At 45.8% G+C, this 16,421-nt stretch overlaps 1 protein-coding gene across 5 annotated transcripts in view; it reads left to right on the plus strand.

The window, feature by feature from the left end:
* The window catches only part of LOC135235769 (cGMP-dependent 3',5'-cyclic phosphodiesterase), a 168,389-nt gene that overhangs the window by 45,969 nt on the left and 105,999 nt on the right, over positions 1-16,421 (plus strand). The window contains exon 1 of one of the 5 annotated variants that reach the window (XM_064301589.1): positions 420-1,401. The exons of the other annotated variants lie outside the window; for them this stretch is intronic. Within the exon in view, the coding sequence (XP_064157659.1) occupies positions 1,357-1,401 (45 nt within the window). The 5' untranslated portion in view covers positions 420-1,356. Of the gene's footprint in view, positions 1-419; positions 1,402-16,421 lie in introns of those variants that run through there. 5 annotated transcript variants of the gene reach the window in all.

Genomic DNA, 16,421 nt, shown 5'->3' on the forward strand with positions numbered 1-16,421 from the left:
GAATTTTGCGCCTGAGCCCAAACTGCTGCATTAGGAGCATGTTGGCATGCCGTTATGAAAGACGCCATGCAGATGTGAAAGCGGACCGGCTATTCAAAGCATTATGACAGCTGTGAAATCTCTGAGATGTTTTATTTTTGTAGTTTAGGCAAGCCAGCCTGGACGTTTGTTGGATACGTCGCTCCCATCTTTGGGCTCATCGGTTACTTCGCTGTGCGTCCGTCTCTCCATGCGAGCACATTGCGCTCGTCGACCTCCTGCGGCTCTCTCTCTTGACATTCTCCTGCTCCCTGCTTCTGCGCCCCTGTCCTATCGCGGCTCCCTATCTGCACCTCCCCTCCTCTGCTTCTGCTCCTGTCACCTCCCACTCCCTGCGCCTTCGCAAGGACCCAGGTCCCTCTCGCCGCGTCCCTCAGGTCCACCGGCAGCCGGATCTTTCGCTCCTCCATTCTCCACGCACGCTCTTCACTTCCAGCATTCCCTGCTGTCTTTACCTCCCTGCCCACCTGTCTGTCAAACCCCCGCTTGTTCGTCATCGCCGATCTCCTCTCATCTCCCTCCCTCTCCTCACCACCACTCGCCGTTCTCCTCTCTCCTCTACCTCTCGCTCCCCCTTCCTCATCATTCTCTTGCCCTCTCCTTTCCCTCCCTCTCCCTGTCCTCACTGGCTTGTCGTTCTCCCTCGTCTCTGCCTCTCGCTCCCCCTCTCCTCTCCTCTCCTCTCCTCTTCTCTCCTCTCCTCTCACAGCACCTGTGGTGTCAGCGGCAGGCTGGCCATTAGCATACAGAGCACTTTGCGCAGCGGATGCCAGGCTTTCATCCACCGCCCGATGCTGATTTTACTTTGAGAGAAGCGCCTTTCTGTCTGCCTGTGACTGCCCCAGCAGGGTGGCCGACGCTCTTAGGATTTTACCCGGGTCTGCGCACAAAAAAAAGGGTTAATCCCTTGTCAGGACCAGTCCCCAGTGCCAGATGTGAAGGATCTGCATAACAGAACTCATACGTTTACGCACACACACACACCCAAACAGACGCGCTCACACACAGGCATTACGCGCACACGTTTGACATGCGCCTGGTTCTGTCAGCGCTGAGTTAAAGGGAAGTGTCAGACAGTGGGGGAGGACAGGCCGGGCTTAGCGCGCGCGACGTTCCTGACAGGCGCATTTTAGGAAACGCTCAGCGCGTTACTGAGATTAGCTCCGCCGTCTCGCTCGAGGCTTCCTGAAACGCTCGCGCCTGCAGTCCCCGCGGCCGGCTCCTGCCGAATGCGTCCAATCCGTCAGCAGCTCTTCCTCGCTGATCAGCGCTGAGTGTTACGGACTCGAGGAAGGCTTTCCCCTCTCCCAGCTGCCAATGCTTTCACAGTTGACTTCTGAAGGGCCCTCTCTGGATGTGGAGGTACGTGAAGGCATACCATCTCCGTCTGCTCTGTATATTCATCGTGTTTATCACTCTTCACTCTTGGTGTCATGCGTTCCTCTGTGTGTCTCTTACATGCATGTGGTGAATTAAAAAGTCATGCAGCAGATCTTTGTGAGCTCTTGCTGCCTGTGGGCGGCTGAGTATTTTCTTTGTAAGGACAAACATGAATACAAGCTCTTCAGTTAAAATTTTATTTGAAAAGAATGTGACTTGAAGCTGAAATTGTACCATTGGTCAGTACTTTACCTTCAATATTTTGAGAGCAATACTGCAGCATTGACTATCCATAGATATGTACTATCGTGCGTGGAAATGTCAGTGAATAAGGATGACAATAACCGGTGTTTTTGCCTAGTTGGCACCCACTGCAATGCGCAAGAAATGGTCCTTCTATTACTCATATTTGTGTTTGAAAAGCTTGAACTTGGCTCTAAAGGGGATTTCTGTGTAATTCCTGCACAGTTCTCCAGGGAAACCTATCACCTCAGGCCACTGTCTGCCTTCTCCTCAGAGCCCCCCCTCTAAGAACCCAATGAGAAAAATGAGGGAGGAACACATCCCACACACAAACCCTGGAGTTCTAACCGTTTTATATCGGAGGGTCTTGGGGGAAATGTATGTGCGTATGTGTGCGTGTGTGTGTGTGTGTGTGTGTGTGTGTGTAAATTGAAATACTTTAACTGTTTAGATGCTGGTAAAATTCTGCAGATCCTAGAGAATTTTGCCATCCAAAATGTATAATCATATAAATTAAGAATTTGTGGAGTCTGTAATCTGCAGGAATTTTACTGGAGTCAAAAGGGTTAAAGTTTATTTGTGTTAGGTCCGGTGTGTATATGTGTGTATGTGTGAATATGTGTGTGTGTGTGTGTTTGTGCGTGTGTGTGCAAATGTGCATGTGTGTATGTGTGTGTGGGTAGTTGATTGTGATTATGAATGCATGTGTGGGCGCGTGTGTGTGTGCACAAATGCATATATGTATTTGTGTGTGTGTACATGTGTGCATGTATACGTGTGTCTGTGTATTATTTTTGGGCTGGGGGTGGGGGTGGGGGGGGCGGTTGGGTGCTGTATACTGACGGATGAGGCCCCATGTGGGGGATGAATGAAATTGCCTCACATCCCCCTGTGGGATTTGAAGTGATCGCACATCCTTTCTCATTTCTTTGTAATGTGTCTCCTTCTTCCCAACCCCCGATAACACACCTGCACCATGATCTCTTACAGTGAGCCATACTGATGGCACAAACATTGTCACTCAAGGTGACCTTGAATCTCCTAGACACTCTGATTTTATTTAATAAATATATGATTTAAATAATGAATTAAGAATTCTTTGAAAAATCTAGATTAAAAAAATAATAATAATAAATCCTAATCGCAATTCACTGTATTTGTTTGCTATTGAGTGTATTCCGTTGGGAGGTCCTTTAGAAATTGTAAGCAAATGACCACATGTAAATGAAGACACTAAAGCTGTCTGTTTGATCGACTTTGTTAAACCGGTCCGTCAGCTGGAAATTAAGCTCAACCTCGCAATCGATCGCGATCAATTGCCGCGGTGCTCAAATCAGTGCCGACATCAATCTCCCTGTGGAATCCAGCGCTTTCTCTTCCGCTGCGTCAGTCCTCAGCATTTCTCCGCTGGTCTGCGGCTCTCAGCGGTGCTGTCACTGCGGCTGGTACTTATGGTAATGGCAGCGCCGCTAAAAGGCCCGCAGCTAATCTCCCTCATCACGTATTCCCGTCCTTTGTTCCGAAAGGGCCTCGCTGATATAGCCCTCCCCGCCGGTCCGGGGGCTTTTATTGGTGACGCGATGCGGCAGAAGCGTCCGTGTGATGACAGGGAAGCGTGGTAACTCGCGCCGCCGTTCAGCTCCGCGGTGCTGTCGGCAGCCCGGCGCGTTTCTGGGGTAAGCCGTTCCCCGGCGAGCAGGGAGGCACCGCTGGGGATGCAGACGCGCCGGGAACACCCTCGAGGGGCGTTCCCGCCTCACACATCCTGTCTCCTTATTGAAGAATGTCTGGCACAAGATGCTTTTTTTTGGGGGGGGGGAGTGAGATGAGGGCCTGGGGACCGGGCGGAACAGTGGGGTTGCGTCTGCCCCAGAAACGTGGCCTGGCTTCGCCGGATCTATGGAGGGAGGTGTAAAAATAGCCGGTGCGTTTTCTGGGACGAGACGTTTCGCACGCACGGAAGTGGTCCCCGCCGGGGTTGCCTCTCGCTCGCTCGTTGCCCCGCTCGCATCCTGTGAACACCTGCACAGCTGACGATCTATTAAAATGGAGGACATGCCAAGAAGAGAGCAAACAGAAAAACGTACTTACTAAAAAAGATCAGGCTTTGCTTATTCTAGAGTTGGGTCTCGAAACACAGAACACAAACAGAGCTGAAATCACGGCCCACTACTGGCCTGTTTGTAAAGCCCCCCGACCAACCGCACACACAGCCTCCATGCAGAGTGAAGGTCAGGGTCGCACCGCTGCCCTTGGACGGCGCATCAGTATAGACGGCAAGGTTGCGCTTGGCCAGAGGCCAGTGCGCCGAGGGTGGCGACTATCAGGAGCGCGGGGATCTGAGTGCCCTCGTTGAGATGTACCCCCACCCCGCATCCCTCGGGGGGAATAACCGCCTCCTGTCACCGCACTCCTGTTCTCTGCCAGTCCTCCACCTGCTCTTGCCGCGAGCTTCGCTTTGGACAAATTGCAGCGCTGCATTATTTATTTCTCATTTCAAAATCTGTCACTTCCCATCGAGGAGTGTTTGGATCTGAAGAGTTTCCCCCTCAAATTTCTTTTCAGCACTGCAAGAGGCACTTAACAAGAACATGCTGTAAAATAGTCTGTTTGGTCGTACAGTGCCATGTAGCTGCGCCGATTCCCTGAATTTGGTTCATAATTTATTCATTGTGATTAACACTGCTACTACACTGCTTATGGATTCCAAAAGTAGTCTTTCTTTTTTTAAAGCAGTGAATTTATGACCATCCTACTGTACTTTACCACTGCCTAGAAATTTTTTTTTTCTAAACATTTTGGGAAAAATCAAGGTTGTGTTGAAACAATCCCCTTGAATTAAACACAGGAAAATGTCCAGTGTTAATTCAGCTTTCAATTCACTCTGGAATGTGGGACCAAATGTTATATGTGGAGAGTTGAATTAACACTGTTCTAGTTGAATTAACACTGGACATTTTACTGTGAAGCTTTAGCAAGTTAATGCATTGCTGAGGAATGGTCAACTTAGGACCTCACTGACTAATCAAATGGAATGCTGTAAATTTGTGAAATGTACTTGACCAGTAAATGAATTGGCTGGTGCACTGACAATCCTCATTTACTTAAAAGGTGCAAATGATACTTCAGTCCTCCCAAATGAGCGTGCCCTGTTTGGCCCCTGCCTCCTCTCGCACACATGCTGTTCAGAACTGGTCCCTGTGCCTCGGCATCTGCCAGCTCCCTGCTCCGCTGTGCAAATGGAAAGCTGGTCTCTCAACGAGGCACTTACCAGTGCCAGCTTTCACACTGCGATTATGTAATAATCCCTCTTCTGCTCCTCCTGTCAACATTTGGCCAGCAGAGAGGGGGAGGAGAGCCGGGCGCAGGAGAATGTGGAAGAACTGCGATTTGCGGTTTTCATTCGATTCACCAGTTTATTCCTGGGGGTTAAATGGAAAGGGGATTAGTGAGGGTGTGCATTCGTTGTCTCCTGCCAGGGAATTCTGACCAGGAATTGTGTGTTAAACAGCGCTTCCTGGCTATGGGGTCGGAATGATCGTGGGGAGCCATAATAATGACACACCGATCACCTAATACCTCCGTTCACTACTACCTCAGACATTAGTGGGTACCTCAGATCACTACCTAGAATTACACATTGATAGGATACGCACACACACACACACACACGCGCACACATTGATAAAAGCATACACTTTCTATGCCGCACAGGCTGCAGGCTGGAAATTTTCCAATGGCAGATTGGAGTCACTGAGTAGAGACTGTGTGCGTATCATACAGCTGAGGATTATGATGGCAATTACATTCCAATGTGCCCCATTGGCCCAAAGTCCAAAACAAACCTCTTGGTGAAGCCATTGTGATGTCTGTTGAGAAGGCCCTTTGTGTGACTCTGTGCAAATACGAGGTGGCAGACGGATATTTCATGATTACAAAATCAGCCAAAGTTGTGTCGCCTTGGCTTGTTTATCAGCAAACCTGGGGGAGTGTCTGCAAAAGGCAGCCTGGAGAATCAGGCCATAATCACAAAGATAAGGACTCCAATTCAGATAAACAGTCACCTTCAAGAAGGTTGGTACCAGGAAATGGAGCAGGCAGACCAACAGCAGGTCTCTGGTGTGTACATGGGGGTGTGTGTGTGTGTGCGCCTGCATGTGTGTGTCCGTGAAAGAAAAAGAGAGAGTGAGATGGTATTTAGGTTAGTGTGTGTTTTTCTGACAGCAATATGCTTTGGTGTGCTAATGTGTTTATGTTGAAAAATAACCCAGTTGCAGGATCAGGTTTCCATACCTCTCAGTCTTACAGATAAGTGTGGTTTGATGTTAATTATATTGAATGTGGCAGTTGGGTATATAGAGAAGGGTCTCAGTGTAACTATTGAAGAAACAGACTAGTCTGACATAGGGTTTGGCCATCCTGACAACCAAACAAATCATCTGTTCCTCCGTTGAACGTATTATGAAAGGATAAAGAAAGTAAAGCACAGTCAAATCCCTGTGTGCTAGAATTCGTTGATTCAGGATGCAGTAAGTATTGAACCTATTTGAGTCATGAAGAGATAAGTCATGATAATCATGAAAAATATCTGTAGCAGGTTCTCTGGAGTGGATGGATGACACTGGCTTGCGGTTACACACACACACGCACACGCTCACAAACATATCTTTCTTACAAAGGGAAGGGGAAAATGGTAGTCGACGCCAAACATAAGACACCACACTCTCTGTCCCATAGTCTATAAATGTCTCTCTCCCCTCACGGCCCATGTGCTTGACATCATTTGAACAAACCCAGATCTCACTGCAGATCAGGATTAGTATTGATTATCAAAATGCCTACAGCTGTGGCTGCTGGCCAGCCTAGCCTTTCCCCGCGGCACCCCGTGGCCTGCCACCAGACCTGAAGCGACGCCCCTCAGTCCACAGTATCTTTCCTTGGAGAAAAGATACGTCTCTCCCTGGTCAGTTTGTTGGAATATTTGAGATGTGAGCCTCTGAAAGTGGAAGGTGAAAAATGAATCTGTACAGGGCTACACAGCAAAATGATCACTGATTTATGAACTCTCACATAAAGCATTGTAGTATAGTATAGATTTTCCATTGTGGATTCATATCAGCTCTTTTTCAGGTGAGTTAACACAGAGACTTACCTTACACAAAATACAGACCACAGGCTAGTGGACCAACCCTTGGGTGTCTCTGAGGAATGATAAATGTACTGTGTGTAAAAATGTGAGCCAATACCATTAGCATTCAACTGTGGGGTCTCCTATAACATACATACTGACAACATTTTGTGGAAGCCTCCGGTTCTTGCAGCTAAATGAGAAAAATCACTTTTTATGGACGCAGGAGTTCTAATACTAGTGATTTTGTTGTTCTTTTTTGGGAGATAGCAGTGAATGGTTCTGATTATGTGTGCATGCGGCAAACAGCAGTGGATGACCAATGTTTATTTTGTGGAGAGATCTTTTCATAATACAGTATGCAAACAAGACTGTGTTACATAGCCGGCAGTGAGCATTGAAAAATACATATTCTAATCTGTTTCTTTTACACAGGATAAACAGGTGTACTTCCTCTGGACTTGTCTGGGCACAGGGCCAACCTAATATCCTGTTTAATGTTGGCCAAAGTTCTGTGGACCCGGGTCAGTTTGCTGTGAAAACACCTCCAACTTGCCTCAGGTACAGCTGACCTACAGCTGAGGCCAGTCAGTGGAAACATGGCTCGGATAGCTTGGAGCAGCCATAGAGCAGCTGAATCAGTCATCTGAATTTAAAGTCCTACATTTAAAGGTCAGGTGGCCATTACATTCAAATCCTTTACAGGGGCTGGGATAAGTTCGGTTTTCAGGAGGAATGCACCCTTTATTGTAGTTATATGATACAATATATACGCTTGAAGTAGGCGGAACTGCTGCTTTCTTTTTTTGTGTCTTGTGTAGGCAGCGGTACTGAGCTCTTATTATTGTTGCTGGGGGGACAATACAAACCGCCACAATAGGGCAACGGAATGATTCGGCATCTGTATAATTGTGTTTGCCTCATTTAAGTGTAATTCATTGTTTTAATTTAACATTGGTCTTCTGGGTGCTTTGTAACCAGATTTTCCTCCTTCCCTTTTTCTCTACCCCAAACGATAGTACTACATCATATTAAGTTTATTTTAAAGAAAATCTACAGAAGAGAAGGGTGCAATGCATTTTTCTGCAAAGGGCATTTGCTTCAGGAGGCAGAAAAGACAAACAGCACCAAGAAAAATGTGGTTCTGCTGTGTGGAACACAGTTTAACATGGAACGAGTACAGTGCTGCAGGATCTATCCTCCAGCTGTGAATCTTCATAACAAGTTAATTTGCAGACGAAAATGTAAATTTATACTCTAACATTTAAAAAGGCATGTGAGGCAAGTGATGTTGTGTTGTAGTTAACTGGCTGGCTGTTCCTTTCTCATTGGTAGTCAGACATGGAAAAGCTTGTTTTTGCTTCATCATATATTTGTCAACAAATTAACAGAAGAAACAGATTACTATCATCACTATTGTGAAACCTTTACCATTTTATTGTTTGGCAGGTAACCTTGTTGTGGATTTAACTGACAAAAGTAACATTGCATATGGTGAGGTATGAAACATTGTAGAAGTATAAGCACAGTCGATGGTTTGTTATGAGACCCTATGAAGATGGAACATTGTAGAGAAGGCAGGCAGCAAACCCGTGTGAGATATTTACGCATTCATTATGATAGAAAAATCCCCAGTTTTATCAAATAAATCCCTAACTGTAGAAAGGGAGCTCAACCTTTTGCCAAATAGTTATCTTAAATAACTGCTTTGAAGTGCAAATTTATACTTTCCCTCTCTCATTAGGTGCTAATGCTTGAGAAAGACCTTTGGGCCTTTTGACATCAACAGTAAAATAAATATTCGTATAATTTTGTCCTCTGTTCTTAAATTACATATTGGTGTTCCTGACATTAAAAGTGAGAAGACCATCCCTTACAACAAAGACTGAAGGTACATAATGTGCTACCCTTAAGTGCTCCTAGCAGGCGTCACAGTTTAGTACATGCATATAGCAGGTATAGCACAATGGGGCTAATGGAAACCATTTCACTGCATTAATGTATTCATGGGTTTTTTCCTAGCATACCTTACCACCTGCCATTACGCTATTTTAGTCAGAAACACTGTTGCTTCCTGTCTTTGGCACAGATGGCTTCGGAGAGCCTTTCTCTCTCTCAGCTTGCAGGTGTCCTAGTTAGTTCTGACCCAGTCTGGATAGTGTCAGTGCTTGGTGATGTATTCTAATGAGATATTCTGGACTGGGACGCTTTCCCACCATTTTCCCTGTTGTGCTCCATCTTTACCACATCTCCACCTGCAGCAGGCCTTCCGATGCCTGGTCAGACAGAAGCAGAACTGGGCTACTGGTGAGCCCTGAGATGGGATTAGAGCAGCTGAGGCCCCAGGGGAGTTTGCTGAGCACGCTTATGCTTGCCTATTGACAGAAAATGCCCTAAACAAACCCCATCTTCACATTTATGCACTTGGAGAGGCAGGTTCTCAAGTAGTCCAGTCTCTAAAAGCAGCAAGGGCCAGGCCATGAGAGCTCCTGCCCTTCCCCCCAGCCCACACCTCCAGGTCAAGGTGGGGTTTGCCATCACCTCTCTATCAGGCCCGCAGCAGCTGCTGCTGTTCTGCCCAGCTCCCCGCAGAGGGACATTGGGTTACCCTGCCATATCAGTTATGTATTCAGCAGGCATGGATGGTGGGGGGGGGGGGAGGGGGGGGAGGGACTACGCTCCGCATGCAGATTTCCGTTCCTCACTGAGGCTGGCGCATTTCATATTCAGTGCAGCTGCAAATTGAAACAATCGCTCAATTCACAAAGGCCCAGTGCAAATATTTATCCTGTTTAGATTTACCACCAATCAGAGAGCCCTTCGGGAGAGCAGCGCTCCTCAAGTGAAAGGAGGTGGCCTTCACTGATTAAAGACCCAGGGTCGTCCGGGTGGTTTGCATTACTCTGTCTCTGATTGCGGAATCTTTGAACTATAGAAAAAATTTGGTCAAAAAAAGGTATTGGCTAAATGTAAACTGACTGAGGCTCCATCATGTCACTCTGACCCTTACTGCACGAAAGTGAGAGGGAAACAGCACATGGAAATTACCATAAAAGGCTGAAAAATGCAATTTGCTCAATGGATAAATGCATCTAATTTCTGTGGCATGCAGGAACGTGGTTCTGGAGAAACAACACTTTAGCTAATAACAGGGAAGTTCCCTATCTGTATGTGTCTTTGTAGAACACCGTTTTGTATGCTAATGGATGTTGTAGAGAGCTGCATCTAAATCAAGGTTAGGGCTTTCCATGTTTACAGCCTTGCCATGCTGATGACCCACAATTCAGTTGTGACCTGCTTATTTTGAACAAGGAAAAATGAAAATCATTTTTGCTTTCCTCCTTAAATGGAGCAACGGTATTACATCAGATTTAAAGGTTCCCCTGGAGGCTCAATATGCGATTTTCCAGGCGGCCACTGCATTTCCCTTGGTTTGTAAGACATACAGTACAAGGCAGCATTATGATTCTCTGAGCCACCATAGCAGAACATATACCCATATGCAAAACACCAGTAATGTCTGTGAAATAGCTTAATGGGCGTGATCATATTCTGCTTGCGTGCAGGCCCTGAACCCCGCGAGATTACAGGACTGTGAGCCAATCTAAAACATGGATAACAGTGGCAAAAGGCCCGCGCTTATTCTCGGCGAGCCACTGTTCAGAGACCGAGGCCAGCTGCACTTCTGTCCAGCCCCCGTCAGCCTTTGTTCTCCTCGTGGCGTTCGCGCCTCGGTCACGCCTCATGCGCGCCTTTCGCTTTTGCGCATAGCGGCCCGGGTGAATTTGTTTTAATAATCGAGTTATTACCCTGTGAAACCACAACAGAAAGGCAAACACCTATACAAGTGCATCCTCAGCTGCTATGCTTTATTTATGCCTGTTCGGTGAAAGCCTGTCTATTTGTCCTTAATGTAATGCACGAGCACAGCGAATAAAACATTGAATATGGCTGCGCTGAATGCAGGTTGCCTTTTATTATTAAATCCCACATTTCTCTGAGGCCAACTCACCAGCAACAGGAAATTAATCTGACTCAGTGGCCCCTTCATATTTTTTTTTCACTTAAAATAAATATTTTACTTGTTACAACTTTTCTGCTCATGGAAAATCAGTCAATGGATTTACTAATGTAATTAGTCTTTTCTCAATTTCATGCTTTGGCTCTTCTGTAAATATGGTAATGACTCCTGTTTGAAGTAGAGCTTCTGTTTTATGCTTAATTTCCTGTATGGACAAGCTCTTGCCCTCAGTCCTTTCACCTATTCTTTAAGTGAAAGCACCAGATGGAGAAGTTTAGTCATCTGAAACTCTTTTAAAATATTTATAATAACTACTATTCTAGTAATTGTACTATTTTCTTAAAAAAATTGATTGACACTGTTCCTCAGGATGACAGGACCTTGGGTTAGCTTCAATATGAAGACTTTTGAAAAAAAGAAGCAAAAGATAAACCTTGATGACCCAGGACCATTTTATAAGGACTTGGTTTCAGTTTGCTTCCGCACTGTGGGAAGCCGTTCTTCGGTCTGTTGGCTCTTTCAGCAAGGTGTTTGTGCGAAACCGCCCTAGAAGAGAGTAGTGGTGCTCCTTGGACTTCCCAGTGACTGGCTCTGCCATCTGGCACTGATTAGATTCCCATGCGGCTCAGAGCACACTGCCATCAGCTTTTCTAAAAAAGTGGCTGGAGGGGGGCAGAGCCCTCCGCTTGCCCCCTGGAGCAGGTGTCTGCAGCGATCGCAAATGACATAGATTAACGTCCTGCTTCCTGCCTCCCTGTTTTGTTCCGAGCCAGTCTTAACAACAGCGCTAAGGAGCTTCACAGGCCGGCAGGTGGACAAGTCAAAGCACACGGGCTCACCGGCGTGGAATGTCCGCCGCCGGGACATTCCTCAGAATGGGGAGGCCTACCTCTGGAAGTGCGGCTGCAGTAATAACCAAGCAAACCATCCTGTGGGAAATTTCCAACATGGTGTGGTGAGGCAGGTTATTACACAAGGACCTGCAACATGTGCGCATGGCCTCAAAGAAAACAAATTGCATTTCTGTCGGTGACAAAATGTTCAGGATCTCTGCATAATCTTCATCTGCTGTAGGCTCTCAGTTTCCTGTGCTGTTGTGTCCCTCCCTGATATACCTTCCTTTTCAATTTCCGTTAAATCTTATCTGCCAGAGTTCCTGTACGCTCGGTACGCTTCTCAGGTCGTCTCCTTCTTTGTATGTGATTGTGTGCACAGTGTAAGCACACCGTAAGAAGTGCTTTTAAAACACCTATTGGAAGACACATACATACATAATCCATGGGATGTGCTGCCAATATCCTCATAATGGCTAAGGGTTTTCCTGGGTGTAGTATTTTAAGCTCATAGATCAGCAGTTGTGGAAGCACTGCGGGTTGCGCAAGGTGCATGAACTGCATTATCGAGTGCTAATCCCAGCCTGTTCTAACTGCAGTATTTTTCCATATTGTTTCCACATTTAATTATTTACCTTTAACCTCTCTGTGGCAGCTGAATGGTCTACCTTATTTTAAAGCGTACATAAACTCATGTTTTGTAACTGATTTTTGAAGCAATTTACCAGAGTTTGTCTCTCTCAGTCTCTCTCGCTCTCTTGCCCCCTTTGTGTCTTTCCTTCTCTCTTTTCCTCCCTTTCTTTCTTCTCCCTTAAATTACAGGTTTTCATGCATCTGTGTGTGATTATTTATGAGTGTATAGTACACTCCACCCACATACAGTATGAGTGCACATATAGTGTCATTTAAGCTTCATGTGCCTATATCTACAATATGATTCTGACCTTGAAATACAGCATGTTCTTTTCCTCATGCCAACATTTCAAGAAACAGAATTACCTATGATGTCAGAAAATTAAAATGAGAATAAATTAGTGACAAAAATGGCTAAATTTAAAGTAGCTTTCTGATCTAAAAAAGATGCTTTCAATAGATTCTGGGGGAGGTAGAAGCCATCACTGTGATGGAGTTCCACTGGACCTTCAGAGTCCTTGGGCTTAAGCACAGGCACCAAAGCGACCAAAACCTGGCCATTCCACTCAATCACAGAAGCACAAAGAGCTTCCATGCATATCACTCCCATCCAGGTGAGGCAGCCAGACATCCAGGGAGATGCACTGTGGCGAATCAGAGCCCCTCACTGTCGCCCTGGATATACCCAGTGATGTGACAGGAGCCGGCACCTGTGGAATTTGAGGAGAAGCGCAGAAATGAGCGATTTTCTCTTACTCCGTCACATACGGTTTAGCATCATTTCAGCTGCCGAATCTTCAAAGTTGAAGTTTACTCACTCCCTCAGACTTTGATGTTATTTACCTTTTACAGCCATCTTATTTCCTTAGCTCATTTTTTATGGCTGTCATTCGGTAGTAGACAGGGCCGGTAAAGCCAGAACCTTATAATTGAATCCGGCTCCTTCCCTGGATTATCACCGACATCGATAAAAAGCCCTTCTTCTTTTCAGGAAAGAGTGGGTTTCATTCAGCATTAGGTCCCCAGAGGAACGTTCCTACGTGTGGCAGAAGGGGAGATTAATGGCTAAACAGCGCGGCTCTGTTGTCAGAAACAGGAAGAGCGGGATAGGGGTTTGACTTTTTCTCAGGAAATCGCTCACACTGGCGCTAGAAGTCCAGCTGTATCATCTGGATGCCCTTAGATGGCCTGTGGGGGCTGGTCCAATTCTCCTCCACTTCCACCCTGTCAGGTGCCACAAAGCTCTAACCTAACCTAATTCTGACCCTTCCACTCTCCACCCCTCGGCGAGAATGATAAAATGAACAAATGAATACAATGGGCATGTTTGTGTTGGCAATGCATGCACAGCACCGGCTGGTGAGGATCAGACTGCCCTGTACTCAGCTGACATGGCACTAATATGGAGAAGTGGACAAGGAGCTGTTCTTGTAATCTGAAGGCTGCTGGCACTGTGGCGCAGGGCACCCAAAATTACCCTTATTATTCTTATATCGATATGCGAAAGTGTGAAAAGTTTGACAGAAGGCAGGAAACTTTACGGAACCCCTTTGAGGGGCTGTGTGGGTGAACCCGGCATTGGCATGTCGTGTGGTGCTGGAATGAGCCAGCCCTGGTTGGGTTACGCTGAGCCGCAGCGGGCTGACGTCTCTGACACGCCCGACAGGGTAATTTGTGGCCATGAATAGAGTTAACCCCGCGTGCGCTGGCGGGAGACGCGTGTGCCCGGCCCCTCAGAGATTCGTCACAGGCCTCGCTGCCCCTGTTTGCTAGACTGCCATTAGATTGATGACCGTTATTAGTATGTAAACGGCAAGGAAGCAAAGGAAGAAAAATGTCAGCTGAGGAACTGACTCGGCTTTTGACAGGGAAGCGGAGGTGAAGAGTGCGCATTTGCAAATGAGGAGTAATCGCCTTTGGGGGAGGGCGAGTGGGGACATGAGAAGGGGGGCATGAGTGGGTGGAATGAAAGGTTCTTTGGTTTCATTTCTTTATTTCTTTTCTGATATTACTCCCCAGTCAGTTTTAAATTTCTCACTTAAAGTTGGCCCATTTTGGAAGCCGGGCCTGTCTGATTGATCGATAGTCTCACAGTCCTTGCATTATGACTAATCCTAGCTTCACACATGGTAATATCCTAAAATTAATTTTGGGAAGTGGGTGATGGAAAAAGAATGGGGGGAGGGGGAGGGGTGTGGATGAGTCGATCTGTGTGGGGGTCTCTGTTCCAAAGGTCCTCAGTGTCCGGGGATTTTCCATCAGTGCCTTTAACGACCCCCTGTTATTTTTTTTAAACCACTTCCTGTGTGGAAGCACAGCTTCCTCTGAATATCTGTTTGTCATACCACTTCCCTGACAAACACGCTGAAGAGGAAATGAGAATTGAGTATGTGGATGGAAACCACAGGAAACATCACTTGCACAATCACAGAGGCACACATTTGCGGCCATAGCGTTTTACTTAGCTTATATTCGATTGTTCTGTACTTACGGACCATGTGGCCCTAATGAAAAGACACAGAACTCAGAGAGATGTTTATTCTTATTGGTCTGCTGGTTGTGATGGTAGTTGTAACAGTAGTAGCCATGGTAACAATTTCAGTCCAACTAATTAGCTACAAATGATATACACGCGGAGGTGTGGAAATTGCTCAGAGAGTGAGAGAGAGAGAGAGTGAAAGGAGATACCAGAAATATTCTGAGCTGATTATTCATTTTTTTAGAAAAAATATTCTTTATGCTGAAACTGTAGTGTTGTACTTGTATGCTATATGAATGCTCATGCTATAGGAGTGTACTGCTGTCTAGGTTTCAGAAAACCAGGTCACCCCAGGAGGGCACAGCAGAGAGGTGGTATGTAGCAGAGACATCTCTTCCCTGTAGACACATCTCTACATACAGGAGTCTCTCTTTTTTCACATTCTCACTGTTTTCTTATTGACTAATGCTTGGAAATAAGCTCAGTGGATCATGGTAGAAATATTTTCACTGGCTTTGAAAATCCTTCTGACAGCCGTGTCGAAGCTGGCAATTTTGGAATCGCTCTTTTCACAATATTTTATTGTGACAAAAATTTTGAAAAAATATAAAGGATGTTTGCAAGGACTCCTTTTAGAATTTATTTTAAAAAATGTACCATGTCTCTCTCTCTCTCTCTCTCTCTCTCTCTCTCTCTCTCTGTCTCTCTCACACACACACACAGCAAAATATACTTTTTGGGCTGCTTGTCAAACTATAGCCTTCTGTAGCACACTGTTTTAATGGAAAATGGCACTTATATTCAGTGATAAATACAAAACATTCCTCTTCTCCTTCTTAATTTTTTCTAACTCATTTTCTTCTCACTCTCCTCTCCTCTCTTTGACTTTCTCAAACTTCCAAGCCACTGAATATTCACTTCTTCACATGAATGTGTCATGCCATACATAGCTAGCAAAGAATATTTACTATCCCCCTGGAAGATTTGCAGGCATGCATGACAAAGAAACTAAAATTAACAACAAGATGTCTTATAGTACCACTTCACCTTGGTAAAGCTCCTGTCATGTCAATGTAAGTTAGACATTGCTCCAGTGTATTGGAAGTACGTGCTACGTGTACGTGACCCAGACATCAAAGCACATTATAAACTACTCGGGTTACAAGAATATGAGCCCTGTTTAAAGTAAACGAAAAAAGAAAAGTCATCTTTCTGACTTTTCTCTGCTCAGGCCGCCTCAGAGGAAAGCACTCTGATGGGAATTTGACCTCAGGATGACCTGCACAAATAACCGGGCACACAGACAAATTTACTGCTACTATACTGTATACAGTGACTGGGGGAGACGGGTCTTGCTCACTTCAGGATTTACTCTATACTCCCTAAGATATAAAGAAGGCTTGCGAAGCAGATGTTTGGACTCTTCAATATTAATGTTGGGCCTGGCTGTGGAGTGTGCATGTCATTGGGAAAAGACTGTCTTTGTGCTCCGCCTTCTCTGTGTCTCCCCACTCCTCTTGTATTCTCTTTATAAATTCTGATTAGACGGGGGGCACTAGTGTTGCCATGTGTATACTTGAGGGTCAGGAGAGAAGCACAACACAGCAACAACAACCACAACAATGACCTGCAATGAAAATAATATCAGTAATACACAGGCAAACA

This window comes from Anguilla rostrata, chromosome 12 (genome assembly GCF_018555375.3).
Source record: "Anguilla rostrata isolate EN2019 chromosome 12, ASM1855537v3, whole genome shotgun sequence".
NCBI lineage: Eukaryota > Metazoa > Chordata > Actinopteri > Anguilliformes > Anguillidae > Anguilla > Anguilla rostrata.